At 42.9% G+C, this 20,482-nt stretch overlaps 1 protein-coding gene across 1 annotated transcript in view; it reads right to left on the reverse strand.

The window, feature by feature from the left end:
- Positions 1–20,482, reverse strand: part of Pcsk2 (proprotein convertase subtilisin/kexin type 2) — a 252,744-nt gene that overhangs the window by 12,022 nt on the left and 220,240 nt on the right. The window contains exons 9-11 of the mRNA XM_028754882.1: positions 12,023–12,238; positions 9,637–9,737; positions 3,187–3,414 (exon numbers count right to left, since the gene is read on the reverse strand). Of these exons, the coding sequence (XP_028610715.1) occupies positions 3,187–3,414; positions 9,637–9,737; positions 12,023–12,238 (545 nt within the window). The remainder of the gene's footprint in view (positions 1–3,186; positions 3,415–9,636; positions 9,738–12,022; positions 12,239–20,482) is intronic.

Consider the following 20,482-nt stretch of genomic DNA (forward strand, 5'->3'; position numbering starts at 1 on the left):
CACAGACACAGACACAGACACAGACACAGACACAGACACAGACACAGCCCACTAACTATAAGCGATGTACAGATAAAAGACATAGGGAGAGAAATGGAGAATTCAAACTTGGGCTTGCTCTAGGTTAAATCAGTCCAAGGAGAAGCTCTGACCTTTCTTTTCTTAATAAACACTGATGTATTTGATACCTCTGAGGCTGTCTTTAATCCATTTAATGTCTTTAACGACTGATGCAGGATCTGTAACATTGTTTGAGGCTTGTGCTTTTATGGTATCATGGGACCTGGACTGAATCTTTGCTTTGCTATTCAGTGCTGACTGAAGTGATGTTTTATGAGATCATGGAATGGCTTTGGGGCAAGTGTGGGGACTCTGAAGGATGTAATTTTTAGATATTGAGGATTCTCGGCAAAGGAGGATGTTTACCCATGGGAGGATATTCACCTATGGGAAGATGCTCAGTCAGGGAAGATGCTCATCCAGGAAGGATGCTCACCAATGACTGTTCATCTAAGGAGAGTGTTCATCCCTGGGGGAATGCTCGTTTAGGGAGAATGCTCATCCATGGAAGGATGCTCAATTATGGGAGGATGCCTACTCACTGGTGGGTTCTCCCTCATAGGAATATGCTAGCTCACTGGAGGATGAACATCTAAGTCTTTCCACTTGAGAACGCTTTAAACATAAGGCACAGATTAGAATCCAAGGAACCTGACAGTTATTTCTTCCTGAGTTTTAAGAGATTATCACCTTTTTTTTTTCTTCTAAAGTGTGAACTAGGAGTGTTTGAAATCATGGATGATAGGAAGAACCAAAGCTATGTTCATTATGTGCCCACCATGTGTCAGCTTTATACTGTGTCACTAACACCTTTCAGAAGTTTGGTAAGGAAAGAGGCATTAGTTTCATTGTCACACAAGGGATAAAAGAAGATGCCTTTTTGGGGTCCAAAGAATGCAAGCATATTCATTCACATGGGGGGGGGACCCTCTGCATCTCAACTGTCACTTTAGTATGAGGGAAACTTTGCTTCTGTTTGGTTCATGAATGTACGGCCTGATACAGAGTGGTCTCAGCACGTTCTCATACCTTGATGTGAGAGCCAGAACTTTTTACATCTTATACTGAGTACACCTTGCAGTAGCCTTTTGAAAAGACAGGGTCTTGCTGTGTGACCTAGGCTTTGTAACTCTCCTGCCTCAGTTTCCCCAGTGCGAGATCGCAGGGGTGTGGCACTCTGCCTGGCTTCACAGAGGCACTTTCTTCCCCCATCACTGCTCTGAATTTATTGTGTGCATTAGATGCACACAAAAAATTAGATGTACATTAGAACTTTTTGTTTAACTAACTTATAGAAAAGAACATGCATTACTTTATCACAAACCGACTTTTAAAAACACTGTAGTGTTTTCAATAAAATTGACTTTCTTTGTCTCCCTTTACATTTTATCTAATAAGTTCAAAAACATTATATTGGGATGGGCCTGTAGATTGCATACTGCCAAAGGTGTCAGATTACAAAGACTAGAAATTGGCAAAAATAGAAGGGTCTAAATTGGCAAAGTTCAGATTTGAATTCAGGACCGGACAACTGAGTACAACACCTGCAGAGCATCCAAGACCAAAGGGAAACAGGAGAGGATGCCATCTTAGTCTGATTAGGTCTCTGTAAGTTCAGATGATCATCAGAAAAGGCAGCAGTGGGAGGTGCTTGAAAGCATCAGTGGGGCTCCTGCTCTCTTGCTCCTGCTCCCCGTCTTTCCCCATCCCTTCCCTTCCCCTCTCTCTCAACGTGCTCATGACCAGCCTCTACTCCTCTACTCTCTCTCTCTCTGCCTTTCTCTATCTCTACTATTCTCTCAACTCCCTTCCCCATGCTCTGAATAAATTCTATTATATACTGAAAAATAAAATAAAAAATAAGAAAGAAAGGATCAGCGGGGCAGATTTAAGTGGCATACATCACAGGAGTGAATCCTCACAATGGCAAACTCATCAATGACAGTGAATGAGAGATTACTACATGAAACAATGGAGGCGTATCTCACAACTCTAATGTTGAACAGAATAAATAGGAAACAGAAGCATCTATGTGATCAGATTCTACCTAAACACCAGAACTGGTATAACGAATCCACAGTGAGAGGAATATGAATAATGGCTGTGGGTGGGGTGTGTGTTCTGATTGGAAGGAAACAAGAGGAACATTTCAAGGTGAGTGGGCAATAGTTCCTCAGTTGCGTATGTTTATGAAAACTCAAGTAAGATTGCTGCTGTGGAACACACCCGCAATCTCAGCACTCTGGAGGCTGAGACAGGAGGATTGTGAGCTGAAGTCAGCCTATACTACACTGATTTCTTATCTCAATACTGCTCCCCACAAACAAATACTTGCATTCTGTGATTTTTATGGTATGTTATGGAATACAGAAATCATTAGCTTCATCTTATTAATGGACTCATAAGGATAGAAAGCAATTAAATAAAGAGGTCTCTTTACTGACGAATTCTCTTGTCACACAGAGGAAGTTGAATGGAGAGTAGCAATATTTGACTAAATCAATGGCTTCTGTGTAGGAAACTCACTCAGATGCCTTTAAATCACAGTCTGCTTCACACAGAATAAAATCAAGCTGTTCCCTTGTCCCATGAATAGAGTGAACAGTAATGGTAGGCCCACACTGGGTCACTCTTCGACAGTCAATATAAACTACAAGCATACACCGAATGTGGTCAAATCTCACAAATACAATTTTCCACATAAGAATATAGATATAAAAGAGAACACAGTATAGGTTCCATTTATATTAAGTGTGGAATGGCAAAGCACTCTGGAGTTAGAATAGTGATTGCTTTTGGGGAGACAACGACGGAAGAGATTACGGGGTGCCTCTGGGACATTAGCCATGCTTTATTACTGATCTGCATGCTTGCTAGATTGGTTGATTGACTTTTGCCCCTAAAAAGAATGCTGTAAACTATGGAAACACCTTCAGCACAGGTGCTGAGTTGCACAGCTGTGTTCTGGGTCATGCTGCCTGCACAGTTGTGCACCTCTATAGTTTCGCCCAGAAGATGACTGTCCCAAATGAAATCCAGGGTGTTTCCTGTCATGGAGAGGGTCTTTGGGATTGCCGTCAATGGGTACCATCCACACGTGGCAGAAGAAACTCTGCCTCTACTTACTCAGGGTTCTGCACGGAGCCTCCCACACAGTGGAATCTCTCTGGGACAGTTTTCCAGTCTTTGGCCATTTTCACCATGGCGCCTGCATCAAGGACTCCATAGCCAAAGAGGTGATTAAATTCCAGGCCAACCCCATTCCGTCGCCACTGATGAACCTCATCGTGAAGCTGGTTCCGCTTGGAGGTGAGCACAGTCAGATGTTGCATGTCTCGCCAGGTCAGATCCAGGCTGGTTATGGGAGGCAGAGGGGGCAGAACAAAGACAAGAGTGAGGGAGGAAGAGACACACAACTGATGTAAGAAACACTCAAGACATGTTTCCTTAGGAGATTTTGGAACATCTATGAACTTTTAACTCAAGGAAGGTATTCATGCATCATCTAAAACTATCTAAAAACATTGTTGCTGTTCTTACTTTTAAAATGTGTTTCTAAAGAGCATTTTGCGCAAATATTGGGGTAGCTAAGATGAAAAAGATTGGTAATACCAAGTGTTGACAAAGATGTAGAGCAATGGGAACTCATAGACTTTGCTGATATGTGCAATCAACAAATCATTGAAAAACAGTAGGCTGTATCTACTAAGGTTGTCACTGTGCATGACGTAGCTTGGTAATTCCATTCTTAGATTCATATCTGGCAGAATGTGCACACATTCAGCAGCTAAGCAAATAGATTATTTATAGCTCTAAACTGTGGTTCTTGTAAATGCTCATCATAGTAGAATAAATTTTTGTGGTACAACTTGTGGAAATCGGGATACTACACCAAGATGAAAACGAATGGATTATGATTATTCCTAATAATATGTAGAAATGTCCTTTTTTGGAGACAGGGTCTCATGTAACTCTGACTGACTTCAAACTGTCTATGCAGCTGAAGGTGACCTTGAATCCTTGATTCTCCTGCTTCTACCCGCTTCTGAGTACTGGGATTGTAGGCATGTGCTACCCCATCCGGTTTGTGTGTTGCTGGTGATTGAACTCAGGCGCTTTCATATGCTTGGTAAGTACTATGCCGATGGAACTGCCTCCCCAGCCTGCTATGGACAAATCTTACCAAAACAATACTGAAGCCAGGGAGAGAGGAGAACGCTGTGGTCGAGATAGGATCGAGTACATCCCTAAGGAATTGTGTGTTGGAAGCTTCGTCCTCAGTGGGTCATTGATGGAAGAGGGTGGAAGCTTTAAGAGATTTTGTAAAGGTAGAGGGGAGTGGGTCATTGTGGACACTGCCCTCTGGAAGCATTAATAGAATTCTTATGGTGCCCTGGCTAGAGAAGGGGTTGCAAAGGAACAGATACAGCTCTTCCCCATTCTCTGGCTTCCTGTTTAATCACATGATTACTTCCTCTATCATGTGCTTCTGCCGTGACCATCATCTAGCAAAGTGGCTTTTACAAGAGACTAAACTGAGGGGGCACTTGGTCTTGGTCTTTCAGTTCCAGATCTGTGAACTAACAAACCATTTTTTAAATTAAGTATCCAGCATCAGGTATTTTATTATAGCAAGGGAAAATAAACTTGTGTAGGGGACATACTGTATGATTTCATTTGTTGAAGGCATAAAAACAGAAACAACTCATTTATGGTGTTAGGAATTAATTAAGGTTAGTTTGGGGTGTCATGACTGAAGGGAAATGTGGGGTACACTTCTTAGTGCTTGCAGGGTATGAGTTCTTAATCCCGGTGCACTAAGGAGGCTATCAGTTTAAGGCAAGGACAATACCTTCAATATATTTCTATGCCCAAGGCACAGGACAGCCTCTTGCTAATGTTCTCTATGGTCTTTGGAAACAAGTGTCCATTATTGCTCAGTGCCAGTTTTTAAAAGTGCAAGTTGTGACTTGTTTGTGAACTAGGAAATCAATTTACTGTACAGGTAATCTACCTGGGCTGCAGGATCTCTCTGGGGGGGGGGCATTTGAAGTCCGTCCACTCAGTCCTCATCACAGATGAATGAAATCATAGCCTCCGGGAGTGAGAGGCAGCTGCTGGGGATTGTTAACATTCCCACTGTATTCTAATAGACAAGACTGAGATCCAGGCAATCCTAGCACTTGAGGGGCAGCGGAAGGATGACTGACATTTGAGAGTTGCTTGGGATACATCAAGAGAATGTCTCAAAACTTAACACTAATTAATTAATAAACTAGTTTAGATTAGAAGAGAAAGACAGTGCATGGATTTAAAATGATATTAGTATTTCCAGGAAACATTTGGGGTCAGAGTGTTGGGTTGTAATGTAGAATTAATTTTTTGCTGAGGGTCATAGAGAGAAAAAGGCAACCCTGTGGACTACTGCTGTCTTCAGAAGCCAGCCAATCAAAAGGACAGTGATTCTTTTAAGAGGCCAAGCAATTGAAAGGACAGGAATAATATAATTTATTTGGCAAAATTCCAACACATTCATAGTGCATTGGTCTGAAACCGAACCTGAGCCAAAGAGCTCCGGAAAGCCACATGTTCCCCAAACACTGACTGGTACCTTCAAGGGGGAAAGTTCAAGGCAGGTCAGTGCTTTTGGGAAGACTGAGAGCACATCTGCCCATCCAGAAGCTGACTGTGGCTAACTGCTCTACGTTTTTCTAGAATGGGATTCGGAGCTTACAAATACTAGAAGTGCTGATAAATGAGAACCTGAGGGACTCAGGGGCTGGTCAGCAGCTGGAGGAGTTTTCACATCCACCATGCAAAGTTGTGTCCCCAGTGTCTGGGGAGGTTCACCTCACCTGTTCTGCTGAAGTTTTTCTCATGGGTAAGTTGGTCGGGGGGGGGTATGAAACAGCACAGAGAACCTCTCACTTTTGAGATAAATGAGAGCAGTGAAGACTCATTTCACTCTGTGTGTGTCATTGTCTGGGCTAACTGTACCTTACATCCGTAAGTAAAATTGAGTTCCTCATTACTGCCCCTTTGAAAAGTTTCAGGATTGGTAGAATATACTGTTCTACCAAATAGATATTTCAAGAACTTGTCCTAAGCTTTAACTCTGAAATATCACCTCAAGAATCACAGGCAACAGCTCTCAAATAGTGGCAGAATAAAATCATAAAATATCCGCAGTATTAAAGGCTGTTGTGTTGGAGGCTACTGAATAATTAACATGACCTGTTCTTCACTGTTCTGTGTGACAGTTTGGATAAAAGCTCACATGTATGTGAAAAGGTACAGCACATGATAATTTCCATGCCTGTCTACTGAGTATCTGTCACATCCAGGCACCAGGCTAATAATAGCTTTGTCATAGGGAATTGCCTGTCTTCATAGAGTCTATCGCTTAGGGGACAGGTGGGCAATCCAACACTGAAGCAGTGAGAGTTGTCATGATTCAGGAGCTCAGGCTGCTGTAAGAGCCACAGTGTAGGCCATGAGCTGTCCAAGACAGACAGCTTCATTGTGGTTCTCAAGCCTCCTAAATCAGGTCCACCTGGGCACTAGTGTCCGATATAAGTTCCCAGATCTTTTGCATCAGCATTCAGGAAGCTATGAGTTTGAGAGTTAGGAGTAAGATGACCTTTCAGATATTTCCTCAATACACCAATAGTAGAGAGCATGGGATTCAGATGGTGTTCTTGATCTGGTAGCATCTTTTAATCATCAGGGGATGGTTAAAAACATGTCAGAGAAGATAGGTCGGAATTCCATGAGATTGCTATGATTCTAGGGATTGTCTTTTTCAGGTCCAGGAGTCAGGCTGAGAAAAACTCCAGCTTTAGACTCAAGCACGCAGGGAGTTAACCACATTTGTGAGTTTGGATAAATTACTTCAACATCTGAGTCCTAGATTCATATCTTTGCTGAGTGGAAGTTGTCTTGAAGGTTTGTTGAGGAGTAAATGTGGATCATGTATGCAATGCAGGTCATGTGTGTAAATTATCTCATGCAGTGTCAACACTCAAGAAGACTTGTTATCACTCACTGAAGCAAGGTAGGAAAAAAAACAGTTAAAGTATTGACAATGATATTTAGGAAGTCATTGAACCTAGTGGATAGGCTGATTTTGCAATAAGATAGCAGAAGTCAGGACAGGATATTGTCCACATGGATACTGGACAATCTGAGTAGTTGTTTTTTTTCCTTTTCTTTATTCCTCTTTGCAACAGATGGAGACCACTACAGAAAAAACACAACCAGTCAAAAGGCAGAACTGTGGAGCCCAGTCCCAGTGGATACATCTACAAAACCTTCCTGCCTGCAAGGCTCTGGGAACATTGCAGAAGAGTGGATGGAAAGACTGTAAGAGACAGAGGATCAGGGCTTTTACTTTGAGGGTGTGTCTCCTAGTGATGTCAGAAGCTACACCAAATAGGAGCTGAACAATGACAAGGAAAAAGTCCATGAGGCCTGAACTCTATACAGAGAATTATAGGCAACTGAGGGAAGTGGAGAACAGGAGAGATGCCAGAGAAGAAAATACTACTTGGTTGTCCAATACCAAATGGTCAGCTCTGAAATCATACAAGTAACATTATATGGGCAGATTATATTTAGAATACATGTGTGCATGATTTTTATATCTATATATCCATTATCTGTCTATTATCTATCATCTATTTCTATCTATCTATCTATCTATCTATCTATCTATCTATCTATCATCTATCTATCTATCTATCTATCTATCTATCTATCTATCTATCTACCTATCTAATATGCAATAATAATGAAAAAAGAGGCCATAGATTTGGGAGAGGGTTTGGAAGGAGGAAAGGGAAGGGAGAGATGGTACAATTATAACCTAAAATTTTTAAAAAATTAAGAAAATAAAAAAAGAAGCTCAGTTTTATTCAGAACAACAACATACTTAGTAACACTGTGCTTATCAGCTTCCTTTGAAGCATGAGGTGCTCTCATGAACATCTCTAACAAATGAGAAATGAACAGACGCTCCGGATGGGGTTTCTTGGAAAGCTCATGCACTGAGCATGAGGGCAGAAAGAATGCCGATTGGTACCGGACTGAGACTCTGTTTAGCATTCCAGTGAGCTCCTCTCCTCCCTCCAACTTACTGTGGTTGTCCATTGTGAGTTTAAGGTCTGGGGAGGGACATTTTGCTTGCCCAAATCCCAAGGAACTGTGCTAGTCCTTGTCTAGTGAAGTTGAAAGGCTGCAGGGAGACACTTATTTGGGCTCACAGCCGTCTGAGCAAAGCCAGCTTAGATCCCAGGATCTGCTGAGATCCTTTTATGATTGATCTCAGCTTCTGATAATGCTTGTCATGTGTTAGGAAGGTTTGGCTTTTGAACTTAGAAGGGTAGAGATATCTGTCCTTCATAGTTAAGTCCTGAACAGTGTTCTGATCGTGCTCTCCTAAAACTTACACCTGACTTTTTTCTGGGGAAAAAACAAAAACAAAAACAATGTTTAGACAGAGAAGGAGCAGTGAATGTCTGCCTCTTTTCTCTGTTTTTTTTTTTTGCTTGTTTATCTGTTTGTTTGCTTATTTTTGTTTTTTTTCAGACAGGTTCTCTCTATGTAGCGGTAGGATGGCCTCAAATTCCATATTACCCTACTGCAGCCTCTCGAGAGCTAGGACTTTCGGCCTGTACCACTGTATCTCTTCAACTCTTGTTTCTTTTGCAGATCAGAGAGCATATTGAATATGTGGAGAGAGACAAGCAAGCCTGCCTGGATACTGATGCTAGAAACTGTGGTTGCCTAGCAACTTCTGACAAGGATGGGGACTTCACTCCCCTACCTGAGAAGCCTGAATCCAACTTCTCACAAGTTGCTGGATGATCCATTCTCTGAACTCCCCATATAATCTGAGTGTATAGTAGTATAATTTCTGGAGGGCAAGGCATACTCCTTGAATGTAAGTCCAGCCTCTGATTTCTCAGAGAAGGTAAGCAGGACCCCTACAGGCATTGCCACTGATGCTTAAGTCTGAGCTACATCCAGGCAGAGCCGCACATGGCCTCTCCATGGGAAATTAGAACATATGAAACGATTTCTTATCTGCCACCTAGAGGGCTTCTTAGTAAAGTCTGTTTCCTGGACGATTCTGCACAGCTTCACCTGCTTTGTCTTTGTGCAAAGAAGTGGATTCATTGTATAGGAACAGCCTTGGTATATTCGTTGTATAAAAACAGTTCCTCCGTTTAGCTGACTGAGAGCAGGCATAAAATAGCTGCGTAACTCACAGAATATAAAGGAGGGTTTCACCAAGGAAGAAATGTGTTGTCCTATATTTTGGCGTGTAAATATGTTTTGTACTGTGGGTGTTGGAGCCTTCTGCTCTTTCAGGCATATCGTTTTATGATGTATGCATATGTCTGGGTGTCATTTAAGGATCATGAGCCTTTTAAAAATGTCTAGCTGAATTCGCTAGCCTGGACTTTCTAGGCTGTCACATACACACCGATCTCTGTGGACACCTGGCATGTGGGTAGAGAGGCACACACTAGTCTGCCCTTCAGAGCTGGCGTTCAGCTCCAAGGTGAAACATACTTAGCCTCCAAAGCCAATGCAAACACGCCAGCCGCCTCCGGAGCAGCTGCGGATGTCCCAGAATGTCTCAGGGTACAGTTGCCATACAAGTCTGTGGTAGCCTGGAAGAGAAGATATTGAATAATGAATGAATGAACAAATCACACTGTTTGATCTCCAGATAAGGTAGGATCACAGTAGAATCCTGATCACCATGAGTCTATCATGAGATAGCATGACTTGTATGAACAGGTTTCTCTTCCAGAAGGAAGAGTCGTATCCCCAAAGTAGACCAAATATCTGAAGTCTACCTAGGAAGGGAAGGTTATTCAAGACAAATATTCCTCTCTATTTAAAATTTACAAAGAGACTCTGAGTCATGCCAAGAAACCCTAGTGTGTGCCGGTTTACCTCCAAGCTATATGCAGGGGAAGATGTGGATATCTGAATGTTAAAAGACTTTTAAATGAGAACAATTCCATCTTTAACATTTGTGAGAGCTAGAGTTATCATTGAGATCATATATAAACCACAGAAATTCTCCCTCTGTAGCATCCATTCTTAACCTGTGGCTTGTGGCACCCTTGGAGGTCGCATATCAGATATCCTACATATCACAGATTTACATTATGATTCATAACACTAGCAACATTACAGTTATGAAGTAGCAGCAAAAATAATTTTATGGTTGGTGGGTCACTACAGTACGAGAAACTGTATTAAAGGATTGCAGCATTAGAAAGGTGGAAAATCACTGATCTAGAGAGCTTTTATTTATTTATTTATTTATTTATTTATTTATTTAAATTTAATTTTTCTGAGGCAGGGTTTCTCTGTGTAGCATTGGCTGTCCTGGAATTCACTCTGTAGACTAGGCTAGCCTCAAACTCAGTGATCCATCTGCCTCCCGAGTGCTAGAATTAAAGGTGTGTATCACCACCACCCAGCTAAGAGCTTATTATTTTGAGGAATAAAAGATTAGGAAGGTTTAATGGTATCTATTAGGAAGATTACAATATTTTAAAAAGAGTCCTTTCCCAGGCAAGTACAACAGGGTCCGAGATAAGGGCTGAAGACACTTGGGGCCTTTGGGTAAGGGCCAGACATCCAGAAGCTAGAGCGGGGTACCACAAACAAAACAGGGTGGGGGCTGGGGTGCCCTCCACTGTTCCTTTCTGTTTGGCTCCGGATGAGTCAGAGGCACTGAGTTCCATGCTGCTTGGAAGGAGCTGGCATTAATCCTCTTCATTAACCTTAGGAGGACCACAGAGGGATTAGTAGTTGTTGAGGGGTACGCCTCTTGTAGGCAGAAGGTTTCTTTCTTTTCAATCGTCTATGAGGCTGACTAGCCAAGGCTGAGAGACCAGAGGAGAGTGTGGTGTTGAAACCCTAATGGTAACAATGACTGTGTTCCAAGCTCCCGTCCTCTTCTGTAGAGGACTCTCAATGGTAGTGGGAAGCCAGCCAAAGTGTAGCTTGTCTGTCACTTTTAATTATATGTCAAATGTCTGGCATAGAAGACTTAGGCAAGACTGAAATGTGAGCAAGATAGCAAGAGAGGGAGAGATCCTTAAAGTGTTATCGTGCTCTGCAGCCAGGGGTAGGGGGATTTACTATTACACTGGTTGCTCTGGAGGAAGATGGTAGATGGTTTCATCTGGGATGATGATGATGATGAAAGAGAGAGAGAGAGAGAGGGAGAGGGAGAGGGAGAGGGAGAGGGGGAGAGGGAGAGAGAGAGAGAGAGAGAGAGAGAGACAGAGAGACAGAGAGACAGAGAGAGAGACAGAGACAGAGAATAAGAATGAATGAGTATAGCCTGTGACTTTTAATTTGTGTTTTAAAATCTTGGATCCATTTTATAATATGTTAAAATCACACTTTCTCCCCCTGAGAAAATACACAACTGTGCTGCTGTTCACCTTTAGGGGCTAGATAAGTCTCCCATGGATACCATTATTATTATTATTTTTTCTATGCTGAGGATCCAACTCAGGCTCGAGTATTTGTTAAGGCAAGAGTTCTACCCTTTGTAGCCTCATTTCTAGCTTGGTGGTGTTTCTTCTTACTGGGGTGTTTTTCTGGGACTTGTGACATGATGCCTCAGTCCTTATAATTATTGTTATTCTCATAAGTGACATGCCACTTACTGATAAACCAGAGCTCATCATCACTTGTACGCCAAAACAAGGATATCTATGGGAAATTGACTGGAAAAGGCTCATCACATGATCTTGCTTCTCACCTGCAGACGGTAGGTCTCCACCTTGGTAAAGCACAATTGGACATGGAGAAAGCGGATGTTCTCCTGAGAAGCCGTGATAATTTAGGAAGAGAAGGGGATGGAGTTGGGAGAGAAGGGGCTCCTGGCTACAAGGAAACTGGTCAGGAAGGAGCTTGAACTCACCACACCGGCCTCAGGGTTCCTCTTCCTCCCATTGCTGAAGGTGGATGCCAAGGTGGAAGAGCAGCTCTCATCATACAAGGCGGTCCTGCCATCGTTGATGGCTGAGTTGATGGAGATGGTCCACATGCTTGAAGCGTAGCCGTCACAATTGCAGTCATCGTAGCTGCCACCGTCCCCGGAGGCCCACACATAGATGCTCCCTTTGCCCCCACGGCCCTGGAGGAGGAAGGAAGATATGGTGCTAAGTCCAGCATTGAGGAGGCAGCTGCTGCAGGCTTGGGGTTCAGGGAGATTTCCTGACCAGGTAAGATCCTGGCTTAGGCAGGGTCAAGATTTGAGCTAATGCTGCTCAAATAACCGACTTCATTTTACCTGGCTGGATATCATTCTTCTGATGGCAGCTAGCGGGAATGATAGTATTGCTCAGAATGATATAAAGTCACCAGAATTTATAATTTTTAGCTGAGAATAGGAGGTTAACAAAAGCTGGAAGCAGAACCTTAAAATTTACTGATAAAATTATTTTTAAAAAAGTCCTAAAATTCATCAAAGAATTCATTTAAAAACCTGTAAAGGTAGTACATGCTCATAATAAAAAGTATCAAAGTGTATGGAAAAGAAAAGTTAACCCTCCAGAGGCAACCACTGTGATCTTAATCTTACATGTAAGTGTTCAGTGAAAATTTAAGTGTATTTGTAGTGATACTTATGTAAGTATGCTTATATTTAACTACATAAGATGTATATGTAGATATAAGTACAGAGGTAACCAAAATAATATAAAAATCCTATGTATGTGTACATAGCTTTTTTTTTAAACCCAGTTGGACTTTAACAGAATCCTACTGGAAACGCTTCCTGCCCTTTGACCTGTGCAAGGGACCAGCTCTAGGAATAAAGCCTAATGTGCGGAGATAACAAATAGCCAGTGATGTCTGAACTCAAGAGGACAGCACAGTAGGTACTCCTGTTTGGCCATTAACTCAGCCATTAGTTACAGAGGACAAGCTGTGTTATGAATGACTGGAGTAAGTGTTGTCCCTGCTTGCTCTCTTCTCTGGGTGTTTTCATCTTTCCTGCCCTCAGTGAGTGGTCTCTCCTAGGCCTCAACCAGGACTGGGCCATTTGTGTCTTACGTTTTCCTCTGCTATCCTTGAGGGAGTGGAGCTAGAGGTGAGTGGGGAGGGTGGGGAGGTGGGGAGTGAGGGGCAGGTGCACCAGCTTCCCTTCCTCCACAACTTGGGGCAGGATAGCTGGATGACCCTCTAAAGGGGGGGGGTGGAAGGGAGAGAGAGAAAGGAAGGGGAAGGAAAGATAGAATGAGAGTCTGGGGAGGCAGAGAGACAGAGCGAGCCTGCCTTTGTGAGATGGCCAGGGGTCTGTGGTTCCGATTCAGTGATTTAAGGTGAGATGTCATTAGAAAACGAGGGACTGGATCACCTCCAAGGTTTGTCTGCTCTTGACAAGGAGAAATGACAGTCTGAATTAACAGGACTGGGAATTAATTTACCCGTGACCGAGTGTGTCAATAAGTCCACAAGTAACTGTTTGACTACAAACTGGGAATTGTCTTTAGATTCTTGGTAAATCTACACAACTGAAAGACTCCATCAAGAGAAATGACTGCTCTCAGAAACCACAGCAGAGAAGAAACAGATGGTTTCTGCACGAGGTGTGAAGGCACATACACCTAGGTTCAGATTAGGGCAAAATACTTGGGTAACCCTCCCTTACCAGTTCCTGAGCAGGCTGCCAGCCAGCTAAGCAACCTTGACACAAAGAAACTCTTCGGTGTAGAGGATGTTACTGTGGCCTCTACTTGCATAATTCCAGGTATCAATGTCATTTGTAATATGATGTTGCAGTTTTGCCCAAGAAGAGAAGGAGGCCTATTTTCTACCAGTCAGGTCCTGACTGGCTTCACGTTGTGATCTGCCCATCAGAATGTGAGAGACATTGAGTGGGCAAAGATTATAAACCCAAGACTTAGGAAACCTTGTACATCTCTGCCATGTCTCAGAGCTTGGTTACACCATGGCAATCAATCTGACTTAGCTAATATTGAACAGCTCCCAGACTCCTGTGGGATCTTCCTTAGGTCAGTCAGTCTCTAGCTTACCTTCCAATTGATCACAGATGCAGGGGTGAGGCTGTGGGAGGACACTGGGCTGCAACCAAATGGAAGCAAAGGTTTGTAGCCCACCCTGGCTTTGTGACCTCGGACCCACAGAACTCCTCCGGCTCCAGGCTCCCAAGTTCTACATCTGGTTTCCACTTTGACATCTTAGTGCATTAATGTGCTTTAAAAAGTTATTTAACTTTCTATTGTGAACATTACATGCAATATAGAATAATTGAAATATACAGACTATGGAGAGGAAAATAGGAACTCTTTATAACCTGCGAATAAATGTTTCTTAGTGTGATTTTTGTGGGTTCCTGACAGTTTTATAGAGCGAGGCAAAGTATTAGAATAGCTTTAGAAATGAACCTGGGATAATGAAACAGATTCATTTTATTTGTCTTGCTTAAAAATGTGATTATAAGCCGGGCGGTGGTGGCGCACGCCTTTAATCCCAGCACTTGGGAGGCAGAGGCAGGTGGATTTCTGAGTTCGAGGCCAGCCTGGTCTACAGAGTGAGTTCCAGGACAGCCAGGGCTCCACAGAGAAACCCTGTCTCGAAAAACCAAAAAAAGAAAAAAAAATGTGATTATAATTAACATCTACTCATGTGATTAATGCTATTCTATATCATGTTTTATTAGCCTTATTAAATAGACATTTCACATTTTATTCTCCCTTTAAATATATGTAGAGAATTATTTCTAGTTTAAAAACTGCCTAATGTTTAAAATAAATATAATTCTATCTATCTATCTATCTATCTATCTATCTATCTATCTATCTATCATCTATCTATCCTGTTTTAGCTCTGCTTTCTTTGGCAGAGTTACTAAAAGAACAAATTTTCGATGAAAAGAAATGTATGTTAGAAGATTCTTCATCCACATAATGTATTTTTGTCCTGTATAATGAATGACTGAAGTATTAGCACCTATAAATCATAATTGCCAATATAAATTATTTTTTTTTTGTGGAGCTGGGGATTGAATCCAGAGTCTTGCACATGCCAGGTAGATCTTTACTTTCTGTTACAGGAGCTCATCTAGACCAGGCAGGCTTTGAACTTCTTATGTAGCTGAAAATGACTGTGAACACCTTGATCCTACAGCCTCTGCTTTCCTGTATTTCTTTTTTGTCCTAGAAACGCAGGGAAGACTTGCAACGGTATGTGAACCATTTCAGAGGCTGAGTTGCAGGCTTCATGCCAAGCAGCTGTCGCCCAAATGTGAGGCTTCACTGGGCTTCAGAGGATAAATCAGGACTGGTGTCTCTGAGTGCTCTGTGGCAGGAGGCATCCATCGCCTGCTGAGGCCTTGCCACTGGTGCCACTGAATCTGACCCACACTCTGATTAAATTTCAACAAGCAGCATCAGGGCTTTGTCTGGCCTGCACCTGATTAATCACTTTCTCCCAGCCAGCCCAGGACCCCTCCCTCCCGGATGGTGGCATCTGAGCTACTCTCTTGCACGGGGCTCGTCTTCATATATTCTAGTCCAGAAACCCGATGCTTGCGCTATGCCCTGTCCCCACTCAGTCTCATCAGCACCACAGAGAATTCCTACAGCTTGTCTTTGACTATTCCTAAACTAATTATTTACTCTCTCTAGTAGCAGTCCTTAGAAGTGATTAGTGATTAGGGGCTGAGATATAGTCATCAGAGCCAGCCAGAGTGTTCCAGGCTATCCTGGATGGCTGTATTTCCTTTATGAGGGGAAAGAGCTTCATGAGTCCTGTCACCGTCAAGGTTCTCTCGTGTTGTTTGAATTCTTCTGGTTGTCAGAGGAACGGAAAATGCTGGAAGATGTGCTCTCTGATGGCTTGTCTGTTGTTTCACCCATTCCCCTGCAAGGACTGCATCCTTCCTTCCATCCACAAGGTGAAGTGTTTCAGAGGCTGAGTTTTGTCTGGAGGTCTCTGATTAGATTTTGCTTTAGTTGAGCTCCAGTGACTGTAACAGATGACAGATGGCATCCCAGATCCCCTGGACCCCAGAACCTCTTGTGCATGGGTATTTCCAAATGCATGGCCATCTCTTTGTCTTAGGCTTCTTCCTGAGAGGTTAAAGGCTTCTCCGTGAATCTGCCCTTTGGCTTTAACTGGTAGGGCACAGCTACCCCTTAGGGGAATAAATCTCAATGTTTTTTTTCTTAGCTCCTTTGCTAAGATAGAGATAACTTTACTGTGTGTTCTATGTGGATTTCTAATATTCCATGGTTTTAATTGCTCAGGTAAGTGGCTGGATTGAGTACATGGCCTGAATGGACTCTTTTTGGTTCTCATTACACCTCCCTACTCGCTTCTGGTACTCACTTTGCCTCCCAAATAACATCAACTTGAATCCTGAATGTAGAGATAATCTCTTGTGCACTGTGAAAGATTCACCTGCGAATAAGAAGCTGATTGGCCAATGAGCTGAGGGAGGATTCGAAGGTGGGCCACCAGGGAGAGGGAGGGAGGGAAAGAGAAAGAGAGAGAGAGAGAGAGAGAGAGAGAGAGAGAGAGAGAGAGAGAGAGAGAGAGAGAGGATTCTGGGATAGAGATAGAGGGAGGAGGAGGTTTGGCTCCACAAACAGAGGAAGAGGTTGCATGTAACTGAGGACCAGCTAACCAGTCACGTGGTAGAACATAGAGGAGAACTACAAGATTTAGGTTATAAGCTAGTTAGAAAATGATCCCAGACTTTCAGCCTAGGCATTTATTCATATATAAGAAGCCTCAAAGTTGTTATTTCAATGAAGTTGGTGTGGGAGGTTACACCTGAACTTGGGTTGAACTCAAGTTCAACTCAGATCTTAAACTCAAACCTTGTTTCAGGGTTTGTTAGTTAGGAGATCCCAAACGAATGCCGTGTCCCTGTTAGGTTTCTATTGCTGTGATAAAACACCAAGGGCAACTGTAAACCGTTTCAGTTTACAGTTTGCAGTCCATCCTCCAGAGACATCAGGGCAGGAACCTGGCGGCCATGGGGGATGCTGCTTTACTGGCTTGCTTTCCACGGCCTTCTCAGCCTGATTTGTCTAGTACCCACAGTGAGCTGGAGCCTCTCAAATCTAATTAAGAAAATGCACCATAGGCCTGCTTACAGGCCTTTCTGGTTGGGGCATTTTCTTGATTGTGGTTCCATCTTTCCAAATGTCTCTAGCTCATGTCAAGGTGACATGAAGCTAGCCAGCACAGGTAGAGATTAATCATTCGGGATCTCGGTTACCAACTTCCCAGCTATAGTGTGAAAAATGCCTTAACTATAAACCTAATACGTATGTTACCAAGTTAAAAAAGCAATAAACCAAGGGGAAAGAGTTCGTTCCTTTTCTTTGATTCTGGGGACCAAACCCAGAGTCTTGTGATTGGCAGGAAAGCACTTGACCATGGAGACACATCGTCTGCTAGTCTCTCTCCTCCCATCTTGCCTATTCTTTGATGCCTCTTCAAGCATCTACTGAAAAAGATTAGGAGTAGCCAAACTGACATTTCTAAAGATCCAGATAAATGAGGTTTGGGTGTGAAGCAGATGGTCGGCACTTAGGAATGTAAAGACTATGCCAAACAACCGTGGGCATTGTTAAGAGTAGAGACTCTTACCCACTTCTTCGTTTTCCTCCTCATTTTTATGACTATTATATTCACTAAGCAAAAGCCATATGCAGGGTGTTAATATTCAAAGACAAATGTAAGAGCTGCCTCTCTGTGATACTAACAGACTCTTGTGTGAGGATGGATATCATCTTCCCTAGGTGGGTTTTTCTTTAGAGTAAGTCAAATAACTGATGAAGAGGAGTCCTCTGATTTTGTATACTATGCTGTCACCTTCAAAGCACCCCAAAACTGTCTAAAAAGTGTTATCTTGAAACAAAGCCCAGGAAAAAGTCAAGTGAGAAAACTTATTTCCCACTGCACTATGCACTCTCCTCTTCAAAACATTTGCATGCTGTTGTCTGCAGGTAAGCCATGAAGATTCTTTTCTTACTTTCCAGCAATCTTGGCATGTTATGCAGAACCATCACACTTGAAAAGGCTTTTCAATTGCAGCCAGGGAGGTTACAGGTGGAGCAAAGAGAAGGACCCAGCTCTGAGATGCGACATTCAGAGGCATGGTAAATGACAAGAGCCACCAGGGGATGCCCTATTTCAAGGAGATCTGCATTGCAAATGTGGACAGAGGGCATTTGTTACAGGCTTGCCTGACTCTTCCAGCTTCCGGTGCCCAAACACACCACATCCACTGTTGTCTGGTCCTGGGTTGGATGTATGCTTTTTGTCAATCATGAGGTGAATCACGTGTTAAGAAAGCAAGCAGCTGACGTGTCAGAATGTGCCTTGACTACTTGAAACAGGGCAGCAACACCACCTCCGGCCACCAGGTCCCATTGGTAGGCCTTTGTCCTGTGTCAGGGCCCTCCATATGGTTTCACATTGGCTCAATTGCAATGGCAGATTGCCACAACCTTGTACCAGGACATCATTTTGTTAGTTTCCCAACAGGCCCTACCCAAGTGTAGGAACTGATGGATAGCAGATGACAGGCAGCTGTGCACTTCCAGGACTCTGTGTTTCTTGAACCTTGTATTGAACATAAGGGAGACAACTCTTAAAGAGAGGTCACGGCTTACTTAGCAAAGCTGTTCTGCATGGACAGGATAAGTGGTGACTCAGGTTGAAAAACGTAGCATTTTGCAGAAAAACACAATTCAGGGTCTCAAGTGCTTTTATTCCACTTTTTCCCCTCTCAAAGGAAACCTTAAGCCTTACTAGGCCAAGACTGTCTTCTACATACAGGAAGAGTATGGAGTATGCAGCTTCTGTGACTGAAGGAAAACCAGGGCTATGTTGGTGAACAAGGTCTCTCTCTGAAGGGGACATAGGAACTCTGTTTGCCAGCTTCCATGTCTGATTTCAAGCTATCAATCAGTGTGGTGTCACCAGGCACACAGGAACATTTCTGTCATTAAGATGGAATTACAACAATCTCCTATCTACTTTGGCAAATCTATTGGTGCCATTCTTGTTCAGCTCCTGTTTAGGCAGCCATATTGGTAAGACTTTATGGGTATAGCTTCTGAAGTTGCTAGGAGACACAATCTCACCACAAACTCTCCAGTCCTCTGGCTCTTAGGATCTCTTTGCCCAATCTTTCATAATGATCCCTGAACCTTACATGTGGCAGTATTTCGTAGATGTATCCCTTTAATAGCTCTGGATTTTGATTGGATGTGGTTTTTGGTGGAGTTTTGAATGCTCGCCCTTTAATTATGATAAAGAATAAAGGAAAGCAGTCTTTTGTGTTTGCAAAAGAGGAAGAAAAAAACCTGTCATTAGACCAGCGATCAGTCTTGGCTATAAAAGAGAGAGCAGGGGACATCAAGGTGAACTGGAAAAGTGGAACAGGTCTTTCCACGTTGTTACAGAGTCTGGCCAAATGCCATTTCTGGTTGTTACAAAATTGGAAGGGTACATTAATTTTCTAGGAGTACCATAACAAAGTACCACAAACTGGGTGCTTTGAACAACAGATATTGACTAGCTGCCATAGATTCTAGATTTTGGAGACTGAAGCGTCAACTGAATTGCTTCCTTTCCACAGCTTGGAGGAGGGCTTTTCCACGCCTTCTCCAGTGTCTGGTGATTCCCTGGCATCTTGGTGTTTGTTTTCTTGCATATGGATCCTGTCTTCAAGTTTGTGCAACATTCTCCCTTTGAGCATATCTGTGGGTAAACACTTCTATTTAGTAACTGTGGATTTTTATTCTTATCTTACTGGCTTAGGGGCTTGACTCACTTGACCATGCCCTCATGGCCACTAGTTATATCTGCAATGACCTGAATTTCAAAGTAGGTTATATTCTGAGACAACTAGTGTTGAGAGCTCAAGAAGAGGGACTGGGCACACTATTAAACCCTGTAACAGAGAGGAGTATATGGTCTTATATTTATGTTCAGGTCTTTGATGGAATTCAACAGTACATGAGAGACTTCTCTGTTACAGAGTGGTGACTACTTAATATTCACCATTATAAGTTGTTATCCCTCAGAAGAGCAAAAGAAGGTGTTAGACTGGTCACTGTCCTTGATCCCTTCATATTCTGAGTCTTTCACATGGAGCCATATTATTTTTGAAGCCTAGGCATGGGGAGGACATGTCTGCTAATTTACGCCCAACATTTCCCTAGAAGCAGTGGGGACAAATAGCACAGAGGCTGCCAGGTTGTGATGAGCAAGGATGGGAAGGGGACCTTTGCACTACCTGAATACATGGCCTGAGAAAGAGAAGAGAGGACAGAAGAGAGAGAGAGAGAGAGAGAGAGAGAGAGAGAGAGAGAGAGAGAGAGAGAGAGAG

The sequence above is a fragment of the Grammomys surdaster genome, unplaced genomic scaffold (assembly GCF_004785775.1).
Source record: "Grammomys surdaster isolate TR1022 unplaced genomic scaffold, NIH_TR_1.0 129, whole genome shotgun sequence".
In the NCBI taxonomy this organism is placed as follows: domain Eukaryota; kingdom Metazoa; phylum Chordata; class Mammalia; order Rodentia; family Muridae; genus Grammomys; species Grammomys surdaster.